Source organism: Canis lupus, chromosome 28, assembly GCF_011100685.1.
Source record: "Canis lupus familiaris isolate Mischka breed German Shepherd chromosome 28, alternate assembly UU_Cfam_GSD_1.0, whole genome shotgun sequence".
Lineage (NCBI taxonomy): Eukaryota > Metazoa > Chordata > Mammalia > Carnivora > Canidae > Canis > Canis lupus.
Genome location: NC_049249.1, coordinates 8,371,184 through 8,389,333, shown reverse-complemented (window position 1 = coordinate 8,389,333; position 18,150 = coordinate 8,371,184). Strand labels below are relative to the sequence as shown.

General features: G+C 38.2%; 1 protein-coding gene and 1 pseudogene across 2 annotated transcripts; both read left to right on the top strand.

Moving 5' to 3' along the window:
• The first annotated feature begins 10,843 nt into the window (after positions 1-10,843).
• LOC119866566 (heterogeneous nuclear ribonucleoprotein A3) lies at positions 10,844-12,414 on the top strand. Of its 2 annotated transcripts, XM_038578240.1 has the most exons (2): positions 10,844-10,892; positions 10,959-12,414. In XM_038578240.1, the coding sequence occupies exons 1-2, from the start codon at positions 10,887-10,889 to the stop codon at positions 12,021-12,023; spliced, it is 1,071 nt and encodes a 356-aa protein (XP_038434168.1). In that variant the 5' UTR covers positions 10,844-10,886; the 3' UTR covers positions 12,024-12,414. The 2 variants fall into 2 exon arrangements, with proteins under 2 accessions (XP_038434168.1, XP_038434167.1); XM_038578239.1 differs by having other exon boundaries at positions 10,849-12,414.
• A 3,078-nt stretch (positions 12,415-15,492) lies between these two features.
• LOC100856569 lies at positions 15,493-15,747 on the top strand (annotated as a pseudogene).
• Positions 15,748-18,150: the final 2,403 nt, after the last annotated feature.

The following is an 18,150-nucleotide window of genomic DNA, read 5'->3' as shown; positions in this document are numbered from 1 at the left end:
AGAGGGAGAAGCAGGCTCCATGCAGGGAGCCTGACATGGGACTCGATCCCGGGCCTTCAGGATCGTGCCCTGGGCCAAAGGCAGGCGCGCTAAACCGCTGAGCCACCCAGGGATCCCCTTCTAATTTCTTATAAGAAATTATAAGGTGAATATAAGTGGACATAAAAAAATTCAATAAATTCGATTTATGAAAAGCATTATGAAAAATGAATTCAGTTTATCTTTATTCTCCAAATTATTGAACCCTGTTCTATACTGGGAAATGTATAATGGGCTAGATATACAAGACCTGCTTGCAAGTCTATTGAGAGGGAGAACTGAACAAATGTCAATTCAGTATGGCAAGTGTAATTATCAAGGATATACAAGTCACTATGAGACTATGGTTGCACATCACAAGTATACTATTCCTTTGTAGATAAAGCTGTCCTTTCCAAGAAAATTGATGAGCATTCATGTTCTGCTGTTAACACCAGATTTGACCTATCTTTGCCCTTTGCCACACAGGTGTCCCTCCTCCCCTTGCTTCTCTCTTTTCCTGTTATCCCGAAGAAGTAGCAATCCCTCCTCCCTTACATATATGCCCCTCAAGTGCAATCACCTGCTCTAGCATATGCAGTCTTCACAACTATCTTAAAAAAAAAATCAGAGGTGGGCAGCCCAGGTGGCTCAGCGGTTTAGCGCTGCCTTCAGCCCAGAGCCTGATCCTGGAGACCCAGGATTGAGTCCCATGTCAGGCTCCCTGCATGGAGCCTGATTCTCCCTCTGCCTGAGACTCTGCCTGTCTCTCTCTGTGTCTCTCATGAATAAATAAATAAAATATTAAAAAAAAAATCAGAGGACACCAGATACTTCACAGGGAGTCAATCGGCCCACAGTGAGCAGCAATGTACTGATTCAACTTAAGCCTTCCACCTTTCACATCCTCCTCCCAGCTTGGTTTCTTTTTTATTTTCTTTGGGGAAAAAAAATGCCTCTATTATTTTTGGAGATATATGCTCAGTGTAAACCAACTCAAATGATGCAGAAAACACAAAGAAAAAAAATTTTCAACTTAACATAAATCCCACTATCCAGAGATAACCACTATTAATAGTTTGAGGAAATCCCTTTCAGAAGGCTCCCTATGCATCAACACACAGAGATATAGTATATAATTACACAAGCACCAGATCATGCTGTATATCCTGCTTTACACCTGTTTTTTTTTTTTTTACAAATTCAATTCATGAACAGCTTTTCATGCCAAGAACTACATAGATAATTTTATTTTTTTTATTTTAAAGATTTTCATTTCATTTCATTCTCACTCAACCCTACAAGATAGCATGATGGTTTTAAAATATGTCCACAAATTCTCTGATACTCCTTTCAAAAAGTGGAGCCTAACTGTCTTCCCCTTGCAATGTGGGCTGTACGTAGTGACTTCCAACACACAGAATACATACATTTTGAGAATAGATCATAAAAAGTTATAAAATCATTGGGGTTTCCTCCTTGCTCTTCCTCTCATTTGCTCTGGGGGAAATCAGCTGCCATGTCAAAAGCAGAGTTCCAGGGGGCAAGAACCACTGGAGTGAGTCATCTTGGAAGGGGATCCTCCAACACCAGTCCAGGCTTCACATGACTGCAGCCATGGTCTACATGTCTACATATTGATTCTAACCTCATGAGCAAGCCTGAACCAGAAGCACTCAGCTCCCAAATTCCTGAACCACAGAAAATGTGAGATAATAAATGTTTATTGTTTCAAGGCACCGTTCTGAGGTAATTTGTTGCACAGCAAGCGAAAACTAATATGGATCAGTTCTATCGTTATCTACATTTGACAGATTAGAAACCAAAGCAGAAAGAAGCTAGGTCACTTGCTAAAGATCACCCTGCTGGAAAATGATGGAGCAGGATTCAAACCCAATAACCTGATTCCAGAATCTATGCTCTTTATTATAGTTAGGATGCTTTCTTGCTACCTAGTCTGAAACCTCATGGGTTTGAATTCCTAATGTCCACTGGCTGCAGAGATTCATGGCTTTTGGGAGGATCCTCTTTTATTTCAGTTTTGTCTCTGGAAGGCTGAGATCTTTGTTTTGCCTCCAGCTGTAATTAAGACCAAGGACTGAAGACTGCAGCTCAGGTCATTCTTTTATTAACCAAATTCCTATCAAGTACAAAAATAAATGAGGCAGAATCTGTCCTTGATCTCTTTATAAGCTAATAAATCATCAGGTAAAGTACAGTGCAAATAGGGCTATAATCTGGGTTAACACAGAGAAAAGAGCACCTAAATCAGATAGTGGGGACAAGGTGGAAGTTATTGCCAGGGAGGATTTCCTGGAGAAGATGATGATCTAGCTGAAAGATAAGAAGGAATTAGCTAGATAAAGAGGTGGGGTGGACTTTTTAGAAAAGAGCAAATGTGGATTCTCATAGAGAAAAACAGTAAGACATTGGCACCTGGCACTTCAGGCAAATATTTTAACTACTTTGGGTTTGGTTTGATTTCCTCTGCTGTAAGACAGAAATAAAATCAACTATTCCATCAGACTGTGAAGAAAATGCTTTGGAAACCAAAAGTTAAGGGCAAGTGTTTGTTATTCTATGCCTTGTAAAGTTTAGCGGCCCCACTGGTAACACGGTGTTCAATTTACTTTTGCCAGATTGCTCTCACTCCACTTACCAGGTTCACTCAAATTTAAATTTCAATTCTATAACTGAGTTGGACTCCCTGAATCCAGCTGCATGACTATGAGCAGGTTATATGATCGATCCCAAATTATACTTTCCATTTCTATGACATTAGAATAAAAATCTATGTATTTTATATGTCAATCAATAAATGTTAATTTTCTACCTACCACCTCTTGGCTTAGGCCTAGGCTATCTGTGAGAGACGATGTGTTAGGTTAAAGTTATAGTTAGCATTAGACAGTTGGCCAAAAAAACCCTGAAGCACTGAATAAAGATCGTAGTCTAACAGTTCTGAAGAAGAAAGAGGTGGAGAAAAAGATTCTTCTTTTCTTAATGTGGTTTGTAGGGAATACTAGAGAAGGACCAGCCTGGGAGAGACCAAAGGATATGTGGGTTAAGAATATGGAAGAACCAGAGGTAACTTGTCAAGGTAGCATTTCCAAGCTGGAGATGAGCTAGGATGGGTAATATGTCTAGGAAAATGATTGGCCATGAAGTATGGCTAAGGAGATGCAGGGAGTGCTGGAAATCCTAGCCAAAGTAGTAAGACAGGAAAAAAAAAAAAAAAAAAGAAAAGAAAAGGTTTAAGAAGAATCAGAAGTGACATAGAGTAAGTTTTCACCTTCAGGATGGAGAAATAACAGTCACAAATAGCCTTGTTAATAAATTTCATGGGCTAAATCAGGCTGGCAAACTGCAGACCAAGGTCCAAATCTGACCTGCTGCTTTTGTAAATAAAATTTTATTGGAACACAGCCATAGCCATTCATTTATGTAACGTCTATGGTTTCTTTTGCATTATAATGATACAGTTGAGAAATTGTGACAGAAACCATAAGGCCTGCAAAGCCAGAAATATTCACCATCTAGTCCTTTATAAAAAAAGTTTGCCAAACTGTGTGCTAGGTAAATGAGTTAATAAAATGTCTAGTTAGAGCCAAAAAGCTAAGTAGAAGCCTTGACTGCCATCTTCATATATTTGAAGAGCAGAGATGAGAAAATAGGCTGGTTATTTTGTTTCATAAGGTAGGATCAGGGCCAAAACAAATGAATTATTGAGGAGGTATGCTTTGGCTTAGTGTGATAAAGTATTCCCTAACTTTTAGATCTGTTTAACAAAGGAGAAGCTATTCTGGATGGTAGTCTTCTCCCCATTGTTGATATAGAGATTTAAATAGAAAGAGGCACAGGGTACACCACAGCAAGTGTTCAATAGGTGTTGAAAAATAACAGAGTGAATGAATACTATCTATAATGGCTAATTATAAAACTAATGTCTCATAAGTATTTACTGAGCATGGAGTGTGTGTCAGGCATGTTCTAAGCACAGTGTACATAATATCTGATTATAATAACATTATCAGTAGAGTGGCAGAAACTAGTAATTGAACCCAAAATCTGTTCACATTTTTTTCAGTAATAGAACCTCTGAATTTTAGCCAACCATATGGCCATCCCTATATCAGCCTTATAGCCCTTATAGTTAGATATAGCCATACCACTAAGTTATTGCTAATTAGATATAAGCAGAAGTGGTTTGCTATTTCTGGGAGATGTCTTTGAACCACAAGGTGTGCCTTTCTCCTCCACTTTTCTCCTTTCTGCTGGCTGGAGGGAAGGCATGATGATTGGAGCTGAGGCAGCTATCTTAGACCACGAGGTAAACTAAGAATGGACGCCTTTCATAAAGAAATAAGATACAAACCTGGGTGGTTGTTTCCTGGATTTGAGGGAAAGAAAAATAAAATTTTATGCTGTTTAAGCCACCAGTATTTTAGGTTTTCTGTCACATCCAAACCTTTTCCTAATTAATAAAGGAATACTATTATCACCCCCATTTAATGGATGATGTTCAGAATATTTGAATGGCTTATCTAAAAGTAGAGATGTGATATAACAAAGAAACTATAGAGAGAATTCCTGCATTAGAAAGTTATAATCACTAATTTGCAGTATGTCTCCAATTTTATGTTTCTTTTTTTCAATTTTGTTTCTAAACCAGATGAAATCCTTTGTGCCATAAAGAACAATTAAATGAGAAAAATGTTAAATACAAGCACATTGTTTTTTATGATTATAAATGTCAGAAGGAGGTGGGATCTAACAACAACAAAAACTATCAGACAACTGTCAATTATTTATTAAGCATTCCAGAGTTCAGAAGCAAGGTTCAGAAGCAGGAGGTCAGTAAAGCTCTGATGGAGGGGGATTTAAGCTTGAACTTTACAGAGAGGTAGCAATTACTTATATGTATAATCAAAAAAGAGACCTTGGGTAAAAGGAACAGTGTACAGAAAGATAAAGAAGTAGGAAAATACAATGCATAACTATGAATTCATCTGAAGCTCTTAGGAAAACATTTAATTCAATCAAAGAAAGCAAAAGTAATTTCATCATCATAGAAAGAAATACTAGGACAACTGTCAGAGCTAGTAATGGGATGTAACAGTCCTATTTCATCTTTAAACTTAAAGGATTTTATAGATGCACTTACGGTATCACATATATGATAGATAAACAACCATGCCACAGTTATTTACTTATGCATTCTCTTCCCCAAAGCCCACTCTGCAAAGAGATTAAAGAAAATATTTTGCCTACACAATCCTTCCTCCCTCTCTCTCTACTGCAGGCACACCCACACCCAAACCCTACAGGATGAGTCAGTCTTCACTTTCTTCTCCACTGTCTGCTGCTCCACTCCCTCCTGACCTCCTTTCTCCAAACTATTATGATGGAAACTCCATAACTTACAAAGAAACAAAGCTTTTAAAACATTCTCCAAAGGCACTGGTGTACTATTTCTGGGTTCTTTTCCAAGGCCCAGACTTAACCTTTTATGACTTTCACCCCCTCTATCAGAAAAGTTTCAAAGTCTGGGATGCTATACTTGTGACCCAGAAAACCCAGAGATACCCCAATCTTTATATACTGAGTATATTAGATATCAGGAGTTAACTGATAGGTAGATGACAAAGATATACAAATATTTTTGAGCTAATACATTGATGAGGTCGCCAATATAGTAAAATGGAGGATTACAAAAAAGTTTGCTCATAACAGATTAATTCTCAATTGTAAAACTCACAAAGAAAGGAAATCCTCACTGCAAACACAGTCTCCATCAGCCTGCAAATGACCCCTCTCACCTTATTGCTCTCCCAGAAATACGGAGTCATAGACATTACTAGAACTTTAAGCCAAGAGTGGAAGCAGATAGGATTGCAATGTTGTGACACTTAACAGGATTCCCTCTCCTTTGCTGTAGTACAATCATGTCAAGAAATTCTGGAGTTCTGTGTATGCGCGTACACACACTCATGCACACAAAGATGCATGTTTTTGATAAGAGACGTAAAGGGAGAAAAGTGAGTAGCAGAAGGTGGCATTAGATCCTCCATGATTTAGTCCTAGTCTATTTTCTCCTGCTTCATCTCTAAATGATACCCCCAAGGAGAAGATCTCCTGTCATACTAGTCTTTTTTTCCATGTATGGAACTAGCCTAGCATTAATGCCTCCGTGCATTTTCCTTTCCATTGTTTTCTAACTCTGCTAAGACTCCTTAGCCCAGTGTAAATGGCATCTCCCGCCTGTAGCCCTCCCTGACGCTGACTGGACAGCATTAATTGCTCTCATCTGTTTCCCACAGTTCTCCCTACCTTTCACCAGTACAGCATGTCATGAAACACTATACCGTAGCTACCGATTATATAGGACTACTGCTTGGATTGAAAGCTTGTGAAGAGCAGAGACCTTGCATCCTTAGATTTAAGGGTTTTAGAAATACTCTGCACCCTACATTCCTGGCACAGTATCAAGGTATATAGTCCCAATAGACATTTTATTCTTTCTTTTCCATGGCTCTTTGAACCCACTCCTTGTCCATTAGTACCTGGATTCCTGAAGAGCTTTCAGTTTCCTAAATGTTAACCGCCTCCTATTTCAGTCCATCGCATATAATTTTCAGAAAAATATTCCCTCACTTCTCAGACTTTTGGCTAAGAGAAAGTGCAGAAAAATACTTCCCAAACATTATTCTCATCATATTGTCACTCCTTTACTTGAGAAAAAACATAGTGCCTTTTATCTAGTACAGTAAATCCACACCTTACCCCAATCTGGAGAATATCAATAAAAAAATTCCTATAGCAGTAGGGTCCACAACAGCCAGACTATGGAAAAAGCCCAGATGTCTGTCCATTGACAGATGAATGGATAAAGAAGATGTGATACACACACACACACACACACACACACAGAGGAATATCACTCAGTCATCAAAAAGAATGAAATCTTGCCATTTACGACATGGATGGAAGTAGGAAGTATTATGCTAAGTGAAATAAGTCCGTCAGAAAAAGACAAATACCATATGATTTCACTCATATGTAGAATGTAAGTAACAAAACAGATGAACATAGTGAAAGGAAAGGAGAAATAAAATACGATAAAAACAGAGAGGGAGGCAAACTGTAAGAGACTCTTAACTATAGGAAACAAACAGGGCTGCTGGAGGGGAGTTCAGTGAGGGGATAGAGTAATTGGGTGATGGGCATTAAGGAGGGCAGGTGATGTAATGAGCACTGGGTATTGTTATATGCAATTAATGAATCACTAAATTCTACCCCTGAAACTAATAATATACTATATTTTAACTAAACTGAATTTAAATTAAAACTTAAAAAAAACAAAAATCAAGAAAAAATAGAAACTATTTGAACTGAATGAAGATGTTAATATCAGAATTTGCTAAAGCAGTACATACATACATACAAATCAATGCCCTCTGCTTCTATCTTAAGAAACTAGAGAAATGGGCAGCCCAGGTGGCTCAGCGGTTTAGCACTGCCTTCAGCCCAGGGCGTGATCCTGGAGACCCGGGATTGAGTCCCACATCAGGCTCCGTGCATGGAGCCCACTTCTCCCTCTGCCTGTGTCTCTGCCTGTATCTCTGCCTCTCTCTGTGTGTCTCTCATGAAAAAATAAATAAAATCTTAAAAAAAAAAAAAAGAAACTAGAGAAAGAACAACAAATGAAATCTGAAGAAAGAAAATAAATGATATAGAAAGATCAAAACATTTATGAAATAAAAAGCTGATCTTTAACAAGATCAATAAACTTAATAAAACTCCTATCATACTGATCAGGAAGAGAGAAGACACAGATGATCAATATTCAGGAATGAGAAAAGTAATATCACTATAGATTTTATAGATAATAAAAGGATAATTAAGGAATATTATGAACAGTGTTATACCTATAAATTTTCCACTCAAATGAAATAGACAAATTCCTTGAAAGTCACAAACTACCAAAACTTATTCAAGAAGAAACAGAAAAATTGAATGACTTTTAATTTATTAAAGAAATTGAATTTGCCGTTAAAATCTAACCTTAAAAAAATAAAATAAAATAAAAAAATAAAATAAAATCTAACCTTAAAATAAAACCCAAACAACAAAACTTCAGGCCAAGATGGTTTCACTGGTGAATTTTACCAAACATTTAAAGAAAACATAATACAAATTCTACCCAAACTTTTCCAGAAAATTGAAGAGGAGGGGATATTTTCCAACTCATTCTGTGAGGGCAAATCTCTGCCCTGAGATCAAAAGTAGACAAAGACATTACATGAAAAATACTATAGATCAATGTCCCTTGTGAGCATAGATGTAAAAATTCTAAAGAAATATTTAGAAATTAAATGTACCAATATATAAAAAGGTTAATACATTAGTACCAAGTGGGGTTTAATCCCTGGAATGAAAGTTTAACATTCAAAACTCAATATAAATTATATTAATAAACTAAAAAAAAGAAAAAATATTCCTGCAGGAACTTTGCTTGGGACTGGTAATGTAAATTAATGTATCAATTTGGAGGGAAATATCATTTTAAAAATATTGAGGTTTTTGTTTTATTAAGATTTTATTTATTAATATGACAGAGAGAGAGAGCAGGTGTGGTTGTAAGCACAAGCAGGGAGGCCGGGAGAAGCAGGCTAGCAGGGAGGCAGATGTGGGGATTGATCCTCCAACTCTGGGATCAAGGCCTGAGTCAAAGGCAGCGGCCCAAGTGACTGAGCCACCCAGGCGCCCCCAATATTGAGGTGTCTAATCCATAATCATGATATAGCTAGCTAACACTAGAGTTCTCTCTCTTTCTCTCCATATATATATATAATGAAGAATATACGTATGGGCATGCATATATATATGCACATAGATATAGTATCTATATATATACATATATATATATATATATCTTTTGCCATTTGCTAACTATTTTATTGTGACTTAAAAGCTTTCCATAAAACAATATCTGATATCCTCAGAGCTAATATTTAAGTTGAAATACCTTTATATTATAACTGCCATGGACATCTAATAGTATTTTAAAAATAAAATATTGGGAACAAGATGTGCCCTATAATTAAAGTGGCTTTTTTAAAAAGATTTTATTTATTTATTCGTGAGAGACAGAGAGGCAGAGACACAGGCAGAGGTAGAAGCAGGCTCCATGCAGGAAGCCCAATGTGGGACTCAATTCCAGGTCCACAGGATCACTCTCCCTGGGCTGAAGGTGGCGCTAAACTGCTGAGCCACCCAGGCTGCCCTTAAACTGACTTTAAACTGTGTTTAGGTGAATTAACTCCTGCATGTTTCTTGTTTTTATTAATAGGACATATTGTGTGATAGCTGGGCCTGGCAGCTGTCTCAGTTATGAGTGACACTATAAGAGCAAACTCAAAAAAAGAAAACTCTAGATCCTGGGGTAGTGGAGAGCCCTTCTTGACTATTTTCTGTATGTCATGGATGCAAGAGCTGCTGCATGGCCACACTGTTTATACAATGTGTGTGCTGTTTATGGAATGTCACACAGCTGAACTGCATTTGCTCAAAGGAGGCAGCAGCGGACAGTGGCTGAGTAAACTGGTTATGCTGTGTAGAGGTGGTGGCAGAGTCAACCACATAGCTCTGTGGAACCTACGCAGGAAAATCAAGTCATGCATGGTACTGTCTGAATATGAACTATTTTTTTTAAGATTTTATTTTATTTATTTGAGAGAGAAAGAAAGCATGAGAGAGAGAGCACGGGAGGGAGGGGGAGAGAGAGAGAGAGAGAGAGAGAGAGAGAGAGAGAGAGAATGAGCAGGAGGGAGGGTTAGAGGGAGAAGCAGACTCTGCTGAGCAGGTAGGAGCCCAATGCAGGACTTGATCCCAGCACCCTGGGATCATAGCCTGACCTGAAGGCAAACGTTCAACCGACAGAGCAACTCAAGCACCCTAAATATGAACTCTTAATAAATTATTAAAACAAAGGATTATTTCATGGTTCCTCAATAATTTTTGGTTCACAATTTTTGGTTCATCTGGAACTTTCATAAAGGTGCTAAAGAGCTACCAAGGCATTAGACCAAGGAAGCCCAGAGAAGAGAGTCTGACATTTGCTGCCACTTTGTTCCACAATGAATTTACTGCTTTGAAAATGATGGCTGAGAGGATGAGACACAGATTACTAGTTTATTGTAAAACTATAACTCAGGAACAGCCGGATGGTAGAGACGCATAGGGCAACGCATAGGACAATGTCAAGTAGCTTCCATGCCCTCTCCAAGCACACCACCTTCTCCAAATCTCCATGTGCTCACCAACAGAAATTTCCACGTATATTTTTAAAAAATTTATCTCAGTAATATTTTGTATTTATCTATAGAGGTCTTGAATATCTTTTGCTAAATTTGCTCCTATGATAGTGTTGCTATTATATGCAGAATTATTTTATGTTTCATTTTCCAGTTGTTTGCTGCTAGTATGCAGGAATACAACTGAATATTGTGTGTAAACAATACAACTTATACCCTTGCTAAATTCAATTATTACTTCCACAGATATTTTGTAGATGACTTAGAATTTTCTATACAAATACCATGTCATCTTCATATAAAGAAAGTTTTACTTATTTCTTTTCAAAATGCATACCTTTTATTCTTGCCTATTGCACTGGCTAGGATCTCCAATTATGATACCAATATAAGTATAAAGACCATACATCTTTGCCTTGTTCTCAGTCTTTGAGGGAGAGTATTTAATACATCACAATTTAATATTATGTTAACTGTGTCTTACAAATATCTTTTATTAAACTAAGAATGTGATATTGAACTCGAGTTGGAAGAGGCGAGTCCGGTCTCAAAATGGAGGTAAAACCGCCGCCCGGTCGCCCCCAGCCCGACTCCGGCCGTCGCCGCCGCCGCCGGGGGGAGGAGGGCCATGATCCAAAGGAACCCGAGCAGTTGAGAAAACTGTTTATTGGTGGTTTGAGCTTTGAAACTACGGATGATAGTTTAAGAGAACATTTTGAAAAATGGGGCACACTTACAGATTGTGTGGTAATGAGAGACCCCCAAACAAAACGTTCCAGGGGTTTTGGTTTTGTGACTTACTCTTGTGTTGAAGAGGTGGATGCAGCAATGTGTGCCCGACCACACAAGGTTGATGGGCGTGTAGTGGAACCAAAGAGAGCTGTTTCTAGAGAGGATTCTGTAAAGCCTGGTGCCCATCTAACAGTGAAGAAAATTTTTGTTGGTGGTATTAAAGAAGATACAGAAGAATATAATTTGAGAGACTACTTTGAAAAGTATGGCAAAATTGAAACCATAGAAGTTATGGAAGACCGGCAGAGTGGAAAAAAGAGAGGATTTGCTTTTGTAACTTTCGATGATCATGATACAGTTGATAAAATTGTTGTTCAGAAATACCACACTATTAATGGGCATAATTGTGAAGTGAAAAAGGCCCTTTCTAAACAAGAGATGCAGTCTGCTGGATCGCAAAGAGGTCGTGGAGGTGGATCTGGCAACTTCATGGGTCGTGGAGGAAACTTTGGAGGTGGTGGTAATTTTGGCCGTGGTGGAAACTTTGGGGGAAGAGGAGGCTATGGTGGTGGAGGTGGTGGCAGCAGAGGTAGTTATGGAGGAGGTGATGGTGGATATAATGGATTTGGAGGTGATGGTGGCAACTATGGTGGTGGTCCTGGTTATAGTAGTAGAGGAGGCTATGGTGGTGGTGGACCAGGATATGGAAACCAAGGAGGCGGATATGGTGGTGGTGGTGGAGGATACGATGGTTACAATGAAGGAGGAAATTTTGGAGGTGGTAACTATGGTGGTGGTGGGAACTATAATGATTTTGGAAATTATAGTGGACAACAGCAATCAAATTATGGACCCATGAAAGGGGGCAGTTTTGGTGGAAGAAGCTCGGGCAGTCCCTATGGTGGTGGTTATGGATCTGGTGGTGGAAGTGGTGGATATGGTAGCAGAAGGTTCTAAAAAAATTTCAGAAGAAAAGGGCTACAGTTCTTAGCAGGAGAGAGAGCGAGGAGTTGTCAGGAAAGCTGCAGGTTACTTTGAGACAGTCGTCCCAAATGCATTAGAGGAACTGTAAAAATCTGCCACAGGAGGAACGATGATCCATAGTCAGAAAAGTTACTGCAGCTTAAACAGGAAACCCTTCTTGTTCAGGACTGTCATAGCCACAGTTTGCAAAAAGTGCAGCTATTGATTAATGCAATGTAGTGTCAATTAGATGTACATTCCTGAGGTCTTTTATCTGTTGTAGCTTTGTCTTTTTCTTTTTCTTTTCATTACATCAGGTATATTGCCCTGTAAATTGTGGTAGTGGTACCAGGAATAAAAAATTAAGGAATTTTTAACTTTTCAATAAAAAAAAAAAATAAATAAACTAAGAATGTTTCCTTGCATCCTTCATTTGCTAGAAGTTTTTATTACAAATGAGTTTTTGCTTTTCCTCCACTTATTAAGATGACTGTATGAGTTATCTCCTTGGTAAACTATACTGATTGATCTTCAAATAATGAAACAATCTCACAAATTCATGTAAAATGTAAAGGACCTAGAGTAGCCAAAATAGTTAAAAGAACAAATTGGAGGAGCCGCCTGGGTGGCTCCCTGGTTTAGCACCACCTTCAGCGTGGGGCATGATCCCAGAGTCCCGGGATCAGATTGAGTTCCACATCCGGTTCCCTGCAAGAAGCCTGCTTCTCCCTCTGCCTGTGTCTCTGTCTCTGTCTCTGTCTCTCTCTCTCCCTCTGTGTCTCATCTTAAAAAAAAAAGAACAACAACAAAAAAAAAGAACAAAACACACACACACACACACACACACAAGAAGAACAAATTGGAGAACAAGTTACACAGTCTGATTTCAATACTACTACAAAGCCACAGTAATCTAAACAGTGTGTTACTGGCAAAAGGATAGAAATTTAGATCAATAAAATAGAATATCCAGAAATACACCTATACACAGTCAATTGGCTTTTGAACAACGATGCAAAGGTAATTCAGTGGGAAAAGGATAGTCAATAAATGGTACTGGATCCAAATAGAAAAATAATGAACATCAACCCCTATATCACACCATACACAGTAATTAATTCAAAACAGATTATAAAGCTAAAACCAAAATCTAAAAGTGTAAAACATTTAGAAGAAAACAGGAAAAATCTTCATAACTTCGGGATGCTGAAAAATTTCTTAGGACACAAAGGGCACTAACCACAAAGAAAAAAAAGTAAAATGGACTTAATCAAAAGTTTTTAAAAAATTTGTAAACTTCTGTTCTTCAAGAAAGAAAGAAAAGGAAGGAAGGAAGGAAGGGAGGAAAGGAGGGAGGAAGGGAGGAAAGAAGAATGAAAAGCCCCAGAGTGGGAGAAAATATTCACAAAACATACATGTGAAAAAAAACAAAAAACAAAAAACAAAACATACATGTGAAAAAATTCCTGTATCCAGAATATACATAAAACTCTTATAACTCAGTAATAAGCACTTAACACAATTTTTAAAAAATGAGCAAGAGACTTGAACAGATACTTCATAAAATAACATACACGAATATTTCTATATGAAAAAAATAAGATGCTCAATCCCTTCCTCACACCACACACAAAAGTTAACTCAAAATGGATCACAAAATGGATTCTAAGTGTAAAAGTCAAAATTATAAAACTTCTAATAGGACACATAGGAGAAAATTTTTACAACTACTGGAGTAAGCAGAAATTTCTTAGAATGAACACAAAGTACAAATCACAAAAGAAAAACAATTGATAAACTGCAACACAATTAAAAACATCTGCTCTGCAAAGGCAAGCCATTATTGTATGGCAGAAAATATTTGTAAGATAAATATCTAATAAAGGATATGCATCCAGAACACATAAAAAACTCTTATAACTCAGTAATAAGTAGACAGACAACACTATTTTTTAAAAAGGGCAAAAGTTTGAATAAGCACTTTATAAAAGAATACAATTGGCCTACAAGCACACAAAATGATGTGCAATGTTATTAGTCATCAGGGAAATACCAATTAAAATCACAATGAGATAGAACTTCATTCCCACTAGCATTGCTAACATTAAAATGGCTGGCCATACTAAAGTTGGTACAAACTTGGAGAGACTGGATATTGTGGTGGGAATATAAATTGGTATAGCCACTTTTGAAAATAGTTTGGCAGCTTCTTATAAAGTTAAATATACATTTACCAGATGACCCAAAAATTCCACTGGTAGAAGAAAAATAAAAGCATACATCCACAAATAGACTCGTATGCAAATGTCTTTAGCAGTTTTATTCATAACAGCCCAAACTGGGAAAAAACCTAAAAGCCTATCAACAGATAAATAAACCACCTGTGGTATAGTCATACAATCAAAGACTGCTCAACAATAAAAAGAATGATCCCCTAATTATGTAACATATGTGGATGAATCTTAAAAACATTAGGTTGTATCAAAGAAGCTATGCACTGAATGATTCCATTTATTTGAACCTTTAGACCTGTGCTAATGTAGTAGCTTCTAGCCATATGTGGCCATCTGAGTTTAAGTAAAAACTTAATTTAAATTAAGGAGAATTAAAAATTCAGCTCCAAAGCTGCACTAGCCACATTTCAAGTGCTCAATAGTCATATGTGACTCATTGCAACTGTAGAAAACAGCACAGATAAGATGATAAAATGGCACAAAGGAGTAGTAGCTGCACAGGTGTACACTCCTCCAACTGTATACTTTACCTCCTATCAGCTTTTCAAGTGGACTGCAGGCTGCATTTCAATACCACTTGTGCTCTCGGCCAGGCACCTCCAAGCACTGAACAACCTGCTCAACTGCATAATATGGTGCTGACATAGCACCAGGGCAGTGGAATCATTCAATCTGAGTTTGGATCCCATCTCCATTTAACTTTGCTAAGGCTTAGTTCTTATATTTGTGACATGGGAGGAAATAATAATTTCTCATATAACCCTCACAATAATCCTATAAAGTGGTAATCTGTCAAAAAATAGTACCCTTTATTCTTATCATTATATCCAGTGTCATCACATATTTCTTCCTGATGTAGAACCATGTTTATTTCTTTTAAATCACTTCCCAGGACTACAATAATAAAGGCTCAATAAGTATTTGCTCATATATTGTTTTGTATAGAATATTACTTGTACGCAAAAAGGTGATTTTTTTTTTATCTCATCCAGTGGAAGCAGCTAAATTAGTTTTTAAGCTTAGCTCTACAAATATACTGGGTGTTGGCACATGTGCAAGGGACTACATGGCTCCACAAGAAGAAAAAGACACAATCCCTGCCTACAGCAAAATCCTTCACTATTACAGAGCCATAAAGAAAAAACTTAGGATATGAGCTAATATCATAAAATACTGAATAACCCAGGCAGTTAAAAAGTCAAAGAATTGGCCGCCGCCACAGAGATCAGATGGCTGGGAGACTCGCCACCTTCCTCAAGGATGCCTGGGCCAAATTGCCGGTGCTGCTCGCATCCTTCACCATCGGAGGCCTCGCTGTGATTCTGCCCACCCTCAGTCCCTTCACCAAATATGCCACCATGATCAACCAGGCCATGCCCTACAACTATCCAGTGCCCCTCTGAGATGATGGGAACATGCCTGACGTGCCCAGCCACCTCCAGGACCCCCAGGGCCCCAGCCTGGAGTGGCTGAAGAAATTGTGAGCATCTCCGGTGACATGGAGGCAGCCCCTCCCCTGTAGCCAATAAAAGGCATAGAGTAACCCCAGGGGGGGAAATAGTGAGAGAATCATTCAATAGTGTGTGTACTAATTGTGCAACTGATAAAAAGTGAAGATAAAAAATAACAGGAACTCAAGTCTTTTTTTTTTTTTAAGATTTACTCATTTATTTATGATAGACATAGAGAGAGAGAGAGGCAGAGACACAGGAGGAGGGAGAAGCAGGCTCCATGCACCGGGAGCCCAACGCGGGACTCGATCCCGGGTCTCCAGGATCACGCCCTGGGACAAAGGCAAGCGCCAAACCGCTGAGCCACCCAGGGATCCCAGGAACTCAAGTCTTAACAGCAAAGACTTCCCAGAGAATATCATAGTCCTTTAATAAAGGACTCTGGCCTGGGAAGTGAGGCCGGGGAGAAAATGGAGGAGAGAAGGAGTTTTGGCCATGTTTGGAGATGGGATGGAAGGTTGCAGGTTGACTGGCATGTGGAGGTTACTCTACCCTTGCTAAGCCTAATGGCAGCAGCAGGAGTAGAACCATCCTGGAGAGGTGCTGGAAAGTTCTCATATTAGGTCAAGGCAACATTGGAAGTCTTGCAATGAAGGGGAAGAAAAAAATGAGAAGAACCCAGAGCTGCTTTCTCAAAGCCCTTGTATTATCCATCCTATGCATTAAAAATATAACGGGCTTCCCCAAGCAGCCAACCGCCAGCCACCATTCAGCATGCTCATATTACAAGCAAGTTTTAGTTAATTGACAGTTCACAATATCAACACATCCATTCACTAAATGTTCTTTTCAAACTGGTATTCTGTAAGTCATTCCTCAATTAATGTAATTGTCTTTCCAAAGAATTAAAAATACATGTGATGAAAACTAACTCACTCTGGATGAGATAAACATAAAAGAACTGCTCTACTACCTAACACATTCTCACATTACAGTCTCTCAGTAAAATGATCCTGATTTAATCAAAATAGGATATGATTCAGCTCCTGCAAACTCTTTTCTTCATGGCTATGCTTCTTGAGCTCCCTCCTACCTGGCTCCCCCACATCTGATACCTAGCCTACATTTCATCATCTCACAGAGTAAAACATTTTCCAGACTAAATAACTCTCCAGTTTCAGAGAGGCTCTCCCATAAAGCCTTAACAGATGGAAAGCATTTTGAATCCACATACCTAACACATAAGATAACCATTTCTAGCCATTTTCTTTTTTATATTTGCATTATATTTAACATTATATTTAGTACCAAGAAGGTCTTCAGAGGTCCTCTGGTCAACAAGCTTAAAAATAATTCCTGTTCCTTATGAATGTCCACCAATGACATCAAATTCTGGGTGGAAGCCCAAGCCAACAGCTGAGGAGCTGATACTATTCTAATGGCTTATGTAAATGGAATACCTCATTAAAACTCAAAGTTCAGGGGCACCTGTATGGCTCAGTCAGTTGAGCATTTGCCTTCGGCTCCGGTCATGATCCCAGGGTCCTGTTCAGCGGAGAGTCTGCTTCTCCCTTTGCCCCTCCTCCCTACTGTGTGCTCTCTGACTCAAATAAATAAAATCTTAAAAAAAAAAAAAAAAAGAAAACCCTCCAAAAACCCTCTCAAAGTTCATTTTAGCTGTGCCTCTGATCTATCACTAAGAAGTCATCCAAAAGGGAGAAGAAATATTACTTATACTTTTTTGTATTTGAAAAAAAATGAAGCACATAAGTTTTGGGGGTTTTGTTGTTGTCATTTTAAATTTTTTAGTCTGTAGGCAAATACCTTGGCACTTTTGCTATTTTTCAGGGTAGTGTAACTCAAGTACAGAGCTGTTTGCAGAGTCCACAATCTGAAGCAAGCAGGGTGGCTCTGATCTGCATTGCCAGCTTTCAGGACACTCATGAGCCTCTTAAAGGTGATGGAGGGCAAAGGGTATCCAGGGAGGGTGAGGATATGCAGGTGGAAGCAAGGAGCCATGGGATGGCCAATCTCGGGACCTAGATCGTATAAGCTCCTCAGTAAATCAATAATGTCACATGACACTTGGTAAGGTATAGTTCATTTTTGTTACCACTATATCATTATTCCAAATATCAGTTATGACTTTTATGAGTTCTAGGGCTAAAAAAAACAAAGCAAGTTTTGGCAAGAGTGTTGTACCGCATTCTATACTGTTTAACAAATAACATATGTTATATTTTTCTGATTATGAAAGTAGATTTACTGCAGAAAATTTGAAAAAAGTCTAATAAGCATAAAGTATAAAGATAAGGTAAGATCATTAGGTAAGTCCTAATTTTCTTACAGCTTGCTTCCAGTTTTCCCCCATGAACATACATCTATACAGAACTAAAATTATATCCTGCTTCGTTTGTTTAATATTAATATTATATT